Here is a 9,348-nt window from a genome sequence, read left to right on the forward strand (position 1 = left end):
GGAGTCAGCTTATGTCCACTCAAGCTCATTAGCTTGAATCTGGAGCTGGTCCCAAGCTGGCCAGGTTTGAAGCAAGCTGGGGCAATGCTGTGCTACACTGTCCAGCACTTCCAGCTCTGTTCTCTCTGGACAATGCAGCACCACATAGAGCTACAATGCTTCAGGATCCAAAGTGGCATGAAAACTCGGGGCAGCATGGCACAAGAGCTCATAACCACTACCAGATTGAGGTGAGTCTGCCAAGCACACAGTGTATCAGGAAAGCAGAAAGCCCATGGTTAAGCAAAAGCATTCTTCAGCTATTACATTAGAGAGAACTAAAAAAAAAAAAAAAAAAAAAAAAAATTTCCCATCACTGTTAGTCAGCCTCTTTGAGGGCTTGTCAATGACTCAGTGACTTGCTCTAGGATAACCTCAGTGGCACTGTCCTAAGTCACCTCCTTCTTTGAAACAAATGATAAAAAAAGAGCTTAATAACACGTGGTCTTCTCCAGGGTAATGATTAGAAACAGCCCATAATGATCCTTAAACACTGAAACCAGTAGGCTTTAAGCACATTGTCACCAGCTGGCACTTCTACTCCCGTGTTTGTGACTACCTTCGTGTTCTCCCTCAGGGAATAAGTCTAGAGGAAAATCTCTGCAATTTAGAGTACCTTCCCTGGGATGATTCAGCAGTTTGCCATGGAATTTCCCCTCCTCTGTTCCCCAGGGGCTGGTGGAAATGGAAAGCAAGAGAGCTGAGTGAGGTAACTCCTGCAGTTTCATTTCAGCTTTAGCTGAATAAAAGAGGCCCCGCTGAGTTTTCCAAATAACATGGTTTCCTCTGGAACTCCCCGTTGCTACAACACATCTTCCTGGCTTCATTTGTATTCCACATGTCTCAACAGAATTCTTCAAAGGGGGAGCTTTGCTGAGAGAAGAAAGAGATGCTGCAGCCTCAGGGCTGGGGTCACCTGTGGGATCACAAGGCAGGATTCTCTGCAGAGGGCTGCTGGATGGGCACCAGCTGCACATTTTGTTGTGCTGAGTTCTGGAAATAATCTTTGCTCTAACCTCAGCAGAGTCAGTCCAGTAGGCTGGAGAGAACTGTGAGGGGTCCACGCACAGACAGACCTAGCAGCCTCAATATCCTGCACAGCTGAGGCAAAGGGGCTGCAAAAAAACCCCCAACTGTTGCACATGATGGGATCATTAACAGATGGAGAGAAGATGAACAACATCTTGAAATGGCCCTCAATATGGAAGTGGGTTTCACCCATAGTCTCCCTTTCCTTCAGATAAATGCGTTTCTGAGCAGAGCAGGTTGCAGCTCTCTGAACATGCAGCAGTGGAACGAAGAGAGATTTGCAAATGTCGCAGCATTTCCTTGCGGAGGAGCAAGGACAGGCCAGCATCCCTTTGGCAGCAGGGATGGATCTTCACATCTGTGCTCTGCAATGAAACTTGGTGAAGATGGAGACCTCGGGGCTCGCACATGCCTGAGCAGAGCTGGCTATTTAACAAGGGCACCCCTTAATTTAGGACCTGGGGAAAAGAACAGGCAGATTGGGGTAAAACTCCTGAGTTCTTACCAGTGCGATTGCAAGTAACTTTTCCTCAGTCTTCAAAATAATCCACATGAGGCACTGCGCACCAAGGGAAAGGCTGTGCTGGGGGATGTGCCCGGGTCTCTCACACGCCTGGCTGCCACTGTGTACAGAAACAAGAGCTCAGCCAGAGGGCAGCTTCCCGCGGGTCCACAGCATCGCCTGCCTGGCACCCCCTGCCTGGCACCACAGCCTCACACGGGGCAAACAGGGTGTCCTGCAAGGACCCAGCAGTGTTTGTCATGCTTGGGCAGCCACAGCACAGTAGATGATCTTTACAATGGCCTTTTGCCAGCTATTCTTTTGTGCTGTTTCTTTTCCTTCTTCCTACATGTGCTGCCCAAGTTAAGATTTTTGCTTGTTGCTTCCCTCTCCCCTTCCCTCACTGCTGCTGCTGAATTCCTTAGGCTTGGGGAGAGTCTCCCAAGCACACTTGCATGGGTGCACAATTTTGCAAGTGTCACATATTCTCTCAGAATGGAATAAGAAGCAGGTATATACCAAGACAACTGCATCTATTCATGAGCTTTCATGGAGGTTGTAACTGTATTTAGACAGGAAAAATCAAATGCTGAAGTCTAGAATCTTCTCATTTCCACTTTTTTCACTGCCATCTGACTAATACAGTTACTGGTCTTACTTGTTTGGTTGGTTTGGTTTTTTTTTCTTGAAGGAATTCAGCATTTGTATAATACATTTTTTCCTATATTTGACTTTCCTTTATATATTTAAATTACATAATTTTTCACCTCCAATTTTATTAAATTTTCAATATTTCATCAATCCATTACTCCAAAGCTTTACCATTTTAAAAGCAGCAGCAAGTGGTACTCCTGACCCCTTGCCTGATGATGGCCAGTGAGTACCTACCACACTACTTCCCTCCTTCAGGAGCTGGCTGGGAGAAGAGCCCACCTGATGAACTGCTTATGAGCTACTCAAGGGTTTATAAGTGTAATTAATACAAGAAACAGAGAAGCTGTAGGCTTGGATGAAAGCAATCAAATAATCCAAAAAGGCTGAGAACTATTAGGGCATAAGTAGATTGGAGCTGCCAAGCAGCAATTAAACCACAAACACAGAGAATCAAACGCCTCATCCACCATAAAAAAAGAAATCACAAGAAGGTTGCAGGCTTTGATGACACCCACAGACTTTGAATTCACGTTGGGCCAAAGGGTCCCAGATGTGCCACTCTTCAGATCAAGGGGAAAGCCATATCGGTTTCCCCAAACTTGGAAAGGAATTTAATGATCTGTTACATGTTTTTCTAGTGATCTGAACACTAATGAAGGAAATACAGAAAAAACTGGAAAAATTACAAGCCAGATAAAGCAGTGTGAGAACCAAGGGCAGAACAAGAGAAATCTATAGCGTACCATGCTGACATAAAGACCAGGGAAAATTACTCTGGGGTAATTGGGGTATTATGGATCTTGCTAAAAAAGGCTTGATGCAAGGAAAGAAATTGTTCAATAAAGCAGAAAACTGTGCATGTCCAACAGGCAGAGAAATACCTGTCCACCCTAGGTAAACCCTGAATGTGGTATTAAGGATTCAGAAAGAGGAAGTACTGCAATGAAAAAAGGCTCTGATTCTGAGAGCACAGTAGATAAAAGAGACAAGTGGGCAAATCTAAACTCAGCAAGAATCCTGATCATCACAGCATTATCAGGAAGCAGGGATTGTTCTCAGACGTGAAAAATAGAGATACAGAAAAAATGAAGGAAAAAGTCCCTCAGACATACCTTTTGTACATTTTAATGCTCCATTCATAAATTAAAAGACATTGGCTGAAGCTGAGACAGTTACTGTCAGTAAGTGTGGCAAGGTGAGAACACAAACAGGCATGACAGCAGCGGGCATAGGTGACGAGCAGCCCTGCTTCCTTGAAGACATCACTCCTGTGCTCCAGGCTGGGGAGAAATGTTGTTTCCAGATGACTCAGGTGCTGTTTTAGTGCAGTCTCATCTGTGTTAGTAGAGGAACTAAACAGGGGAATCTGGGCTGCCATGTACTGCGTTAGTTTTTCCTCCAGATCTTTTCTCCAGAAGTTTGGACTCCAGGTGGAAACAGACTCCATCTCTCGGCTGTTGCCAAGCCACTCTGCTTCCTTCTGCTTCTCCCACTTCAGTGATTCCCCCACTGACTGCAATGGCTCCAGGAGCATCCTATCACTTTCACTGAGTACTTCTCCCACTACAGTCCACATTCGTTCAGCCAGCAGTGCATAAAGTGATTCAGACTTTCCCATACCATCATTTCCAGAATGATCCAGATTATAAATTTGATTACAAGCTTCCAAAAATTTTCCTTGCTCAATTAATCTGCAGATGGTTTCCTCTGCAACAGAAAAAGAACACAACTTGCTGTTTGTCCACTTACCTATAGGACCCATCACTTTAATATCCAAGTTATGAAGTATCTAGTTTACATGTATCCTCCAATTCCTCAGGATCTGCTCAAGATCAGCCCACTTAAGGTCTAGCACTAGCATCTCCCAGTTTCCTCAGGGCAAGCACATTTTTGTTTCTAAATTTCTTTCATCCTTTCTCCTCCAGGTTAACCAAGCCTGCAGATTAGTCTGCAGCTTTCTGTCATCATTCCAGAGACCTCCTCACGTGAGCAATGAAGGTTCATTAATTACAGTCTTTCCTTAAGAAATGTACCTTCTGTCCAGAAGAAAAGCATTAAAGAAAGGACATCTTCTGAACAAGCCAACAGCTGAAAGTCAAGCCTGGAAGGAATTCTCTGCCTCCTCTACAGAAACCTTGGCAGGACCAAAGTGCTGCAAGCTCCCTTGGAAGGAAATTTTTCAGTGTTGCTTGTTTCCAAAGTATCTTACCTAGCACATTCAGCGAACCAACAAGTGTTAGATGTACTCTCACAACAGCTGCACAGAGCTGCAGGGCTTTTTTCCACAGGTTTTGCAGATTACAAGGTTGAGCAATGAAGGGCTAAGATTTGTCCAAAGGTATCTGGAACAGAGCCCAGAGGACAAATCGAACTTGATGAGAATGCAGGGAAAATTAGGTAAAGCCAAAAGCAATGGGACTTAAATAATTCAGGATGCAACTTTGGGTGTATAGTGAAGAGTGAAAAAGCATGAGCTTCCACTATATTTTACCTATATCCTTCCTACCTTTCCTCTATGAAAACATCTCATATATATAGTAAGAATTAAACTGAACAGGACTGGAGGGACGAACATGACATGAAATGCAGAAGGGATGAGGCAAGGATCTCCAGCAAAGCAATTGTCAAGTTATTCAGGAGGGGTCTGTAAACTGCACCTGTCCTGCCTCGATACATGCAAGACATAGGAGATGTTCAATTGGCACAACCAGCCCGTGTACAACCCACCTCCCCCTCCCATCTGTGGAGGAACAGCGCAGTCACACTAATGGGGTGTCAGTCACACGTACATCGTCTTTCTCACAAGACACATCAGGAGTCTTTGCAGGGATAAAGATAAGAACAGTAAAGAGAAACATTTTGAGGCAAATGGAAAGTGAAATACAGAACAGTCCAGAGTAGCAAGTGTATGGTTCAGAAGGGACAAGAATTCAGGACAAGGATGGGGAGGAGGAGAGTGGAAAGAACCTAATCCAGAAGTTAATGAAAAACAAGAGCCTGCAGGGCTGGGAGGGGCAGAGAAGATCCAGGCCTGGACCCAGAGATAACTTCAAGGTTACCTGCAGGCATCCTTCTCTCAACTCCCTTCCTACCGGTCGATATCTTCAGCAAATTCCCTGCCACATCCTCAGCACCAGCCTTCTCCACTGCCTCCTTCCCACCAACCACAGTCTTCAGCAATTTGTTTGCCAAGGTTTTCAATTTCCCTTTCCTCTTCACCTCCTGCTTCTTTCTCTCCTCATGTGTGGCCTCAGGCAGTATTCTTGCATTTTCCCCAGCCATTTTCTCCCCCTTCTTGTTGCCTCCTCCCACGAAGGCTGCCCAGGAATACTTTGTTTTCCTCATGATCCAAGCAGATCCAGGTGCTTTCTGTCCAACTGGGAATACTATCAGAAGAAAACATGAGAAACACTTCTATGCAAAGTAATCTTAGTGTCTATCTCCCAAAGAAGTTCTCTCTTCTTCTGATTTATTTTTTTTCTGTGCAGCTACAGGCTTCAGCTGCCTTTGAAAAAGTCTAACCTGGTTCCTGTCCGTGCCAAGTGAGGACACTTTTATAGGCTTCCAGCCCTCTTATGTAATCCTTCCCTCTTCTAGGAAAATAATGTCAGAAACCTCATACATAATCTAACCACAACCACTGGGGGAAAGCCAGGGGGATTTTTGGCATTTTCTAAACTATTAAAACATCCCTGCGCTGCCATTTATCTTGATGACAATCCTATCAGTTATGGGGAGTTGATTAGTAACAGTTTCTACGGAGCACACATCCTTTTCCACCCACTGCACATGCCCAGGCTGCACCTGAGTTTTTCCTTGGCAGGGAGATTACATCTGGGTTTGGAGAAAAGTTTTTCCCTCACCTCCCAGCAAGCCTAGTGCTAGCCACCAGGGATGTAAAGGCCCAGAGAATGGGTGTTCCATGTTTTAATAACACCATTCAGAGGAGATGAGTGATCTCAGCCTTCTGGAATGTGCAATACTCCAGCAACTATGTACACTATTATGTATTATTTTAAATTTACATACACACACATGGATATAAATGGCATAACATTGCAGCAATCCACCATATACGTGTGTGTGTGTGTGTGTGTGTGTGTATGCACACATACATATGGATCACTTCACCAGCCAGTATCCACAAGTAAAGAAAAAGGGGATGTATGTCTGCTTAGCACGAGGTCTGTATTGGGCTGCTAAAGGTTCTGACCATAAACACAGAAAAAATTCCTCCACAGAAAGTATCCTTTAAATCCAGGAGCTTGCATTTAAAATAGATTTCTTTTAAAGTCCCTACACTTCTGTGAGGACTTGGAGAGAAGCTGAAATGCTGTCCTTACCACACCATCCTTGCAAGAGAATTACAAACTGGGTTTAATTCTCCATTCCATTATCATAAAGATTAAATCAAGAACTTGAGGATTTTCATCAGCTGAGGACAGTTTGTATTAATCATTACAAGCTGTATTGATTCAAAACCATACACTATGCAACAATGATTTCGGGGATAAGAATTTAGAGGGTGGTTTTTCCACACATCATCTAGACTGTTTCAAATATGTGAATTCATATTTCTGCGTTTAATGCCTGCAGTTTCTTCCAAGATTTTCTACATTTTCATGATTGTAAAATTCCACTAGTTTCCTTCTTGGAAACCAAGTAAATGTTACGTTGTCCTGGCTCTTTTATCGGTGCTTAATTCCACCAGCATGTTATCACAAAGCCATTTGATTCATTAGTAACAATAGGGAGGAGGAAATAAATCCATTTCAGTTGGAAAGAGAAACAGAAATTCCAGCAGTGGTCACACATTTGAACTGCTGCCAGTAGGAAATACTGAGGTTGCAAAATACAGTGTTTTCCCAGCTTGTGAATAAAGTTGAAAATTAGGAGGCTTTATACACATTCCATTTTGACCTTAATTTTCAATCAGCAGAAGTCAAAATGTTTCATTTGGAATGTTATAGCGGCACAGTATATGGATACAAGACGGAGTAAGAGGGTCAGTACTGAGAGAAGCATTCCAGGCATGCTGAAACCCTTCAGCAATATTTTCCCATGCAAATTCTAACATAATATGTTTATGTTTCACTTTTCCCAACAAGCCTGTCTCCAACAAAAACCTAGACATTTCCCTAGACTTCTCTGTGGAAAGAAATTAGATGTCAAAGCACCAGTCCTGAAGGCAAGATTTTCTTCAGTACACAGATTTTGAACACACAATTGCAGATCGTGCCCTAGACCGTGGCAACATGATGTGTGGGAATTGCTGTGTTTTCCCAGAAAGTTTCTTTCAAGGGAATACAATACAAGCCTGTGGAAAGTGAGGAGTGACTGCAGAGATGGACAGACATCCTGAGGCTAGGACCATCTCTTCCTCCATGAACCACTTGACCCACTCAATCAAGGGAATGTCAGACACTCCCCAAGATGAGAGTGTTCTCAGAGCACAGCCCACCCAAGCACTGCAGCACCAAAACCCAGATGGCTCCTCTATCCTGCCTTCCCCTCACTCACAAACCAGGGCAACCAGTGTGTGTAGGCAGGGCAGGCCATGGCCTCCGGGAGCAGGCAGTCCAGGAGCATCCTGTGAAGGGGCAGCAGGATGGGGGTGGTCAGTCTGGCCGAGGGTGCTGAGCCCAGCAGCAGCGGGAGGTGATGCCCCAGTGGAGCAGCAATCCATCATTACCCACTCTGCACCCCCTGCCCACAATTGCTTTGGCTTGAAGGACATTGTCACTGAGGGGAATGCGCTCTCACAGAAGGGAACATTCCACAAAGGAGCTGCCCAGAGGCCACCAGCAGCCTGCTTTTCTGGGCCTGTGTGCCTTAGCAGTACATGCAGGGTGTACAGGTCTCTGCCCTCTGTCTCTAATGCTATTTTACTGCTCAGGCTAAAATTCTGCGCTTAAAACATGGGGATGATTTGAGTCTCTAGGAACATCATCTACCACACTGCTCCCATGGATGGTGTTACGCTGAGACAAGCAGAGCTCACAGGGAAGCTACACCTTTACATAAAAGTGTTGAGACCAAACTAGAACAGAGGTTTTTCACTAAGAGTTTACATAATGCAAAGGGGATTGTTTGCTGTCCAAAACCATTGTTTTGGGCAGATGAACTGGGGCACAGCCATGTTTTATCTGCTCCTTCCATGGGCTCCTGAGATACTCACACAAGGGGAGCCGTTCCAAGGAAAGAAGGGCAATAGGAAACCACAAGGACACAGGACCAAGAGCAGGGACAGTTCTGCTTCTGAACAAACTCCTTTGTCAGGTGTACCAAACAACTTTTTTCTTCCTCCAAAGCCACTTCTTGGAAGCCAGCCCTCTCCTTCCTGGTGTTTCAATGCCTCCATTTATCCACAGTGGGATGTCCTCTAGCAGGGTCATTCTCCCTGCCATGACCCTTGCTATGCCTACTGTGAAAGAGGAGCAATTTGTCTCCTAGGAACATCCCCAGCATTCAGGAGTTTCCCTCATTGCCTGGAGTTCCTGGAAAAGTCCACAGCCTCCCCACATCACTGAGACTCTGTCTTCCTATCTTGGAAAAACTGTAACTCCTTTGTCTTTGGGATTTTCCATTAAACAAGTGAATATCTTGGATAAATTTTTTATATTGTTTCTCTGTTGACTTAACTCTTTATCTTGCTGTTTCCCATTTCTTCTGCCTGTATAGATAAAACCTCTTCATAATAAATGGACTGTGTGCCTGACTCGAAAAATAGCTGTTTGGTCTGGATGCTAATCCGATGAAGTCAGACTACTAGCGCTACAAATTAAATGACTTTGCAAGAGTCCAATTACATTAATATTCCAATTCCAGCAATGCAGTGATGCCCCTGCTTCCTTTGCAGGGACACTATGCGAACACAGTCAGGCACAGACAATGGAAACTTTGTGCTCAGTAGCATCTGCTATATGAAATACACTTGGTCCTAACAGACAGGTGGATCTGCAGTATGTGGAGAGAAGGGGTTTTTTTCACCTCCTTCTTTTGTTTCCAGAACATGCTGGTACTTTCCACCACTTTGAACCAAAGGTATGAAACATGGCAGAAAGGGATATTAATTATGATGATAAAACCTGCAGAGTATGGCACAGAAAGATGTTGGCTCCCTA

General features: G+C 44.4%; 1 protein-coding gene across 1 annotated transcript; it reads right to left on the bottom strand.

Moving 5' to 3' along the window:
- Positions 1–361: 361 nt before the first annotated feature.
- Positions 362–5,759, bottom strand: LOC108445418. Its single transcript, XM_017729109.1, has 3 exons — positions 5,284–5,759; positions 3,337–3,931; positions 362–1,691 (listed from the first exon to the last, which is right to left on the bottom strand). Exons 1-3 carry the CDS (start codon positions 5,567–5,569, stop codon positions 1,520–1,522), a joined length of 1,053 nt encoding a protein of 350 aa, XP_017584598.1. The 5' UTR covers positions 5,570–5,759; the 3' UTR covers positions 362–1,519.
- Between the last annotated feature and the right edge of the window lie 3,589 nt (positions 5,760–9,348).

The sequence above is a fragment of the Corvus brachyrhynchos genome, unplaced genomic scaffold (assembly GCF_000691975.1).
Source record: "Corvus brachyrhynchos isolate BGI_N302 unplaced genomic scaffold, ASM69197v1 scaffold1, whole genome shotgun sequence".
Taxonomy (NCBI): Eukaryota; Metazoa; Chordata; class Aves; order Passeriformes; family Corvidae; genus Corvus; species Corvus brachyrhynchos.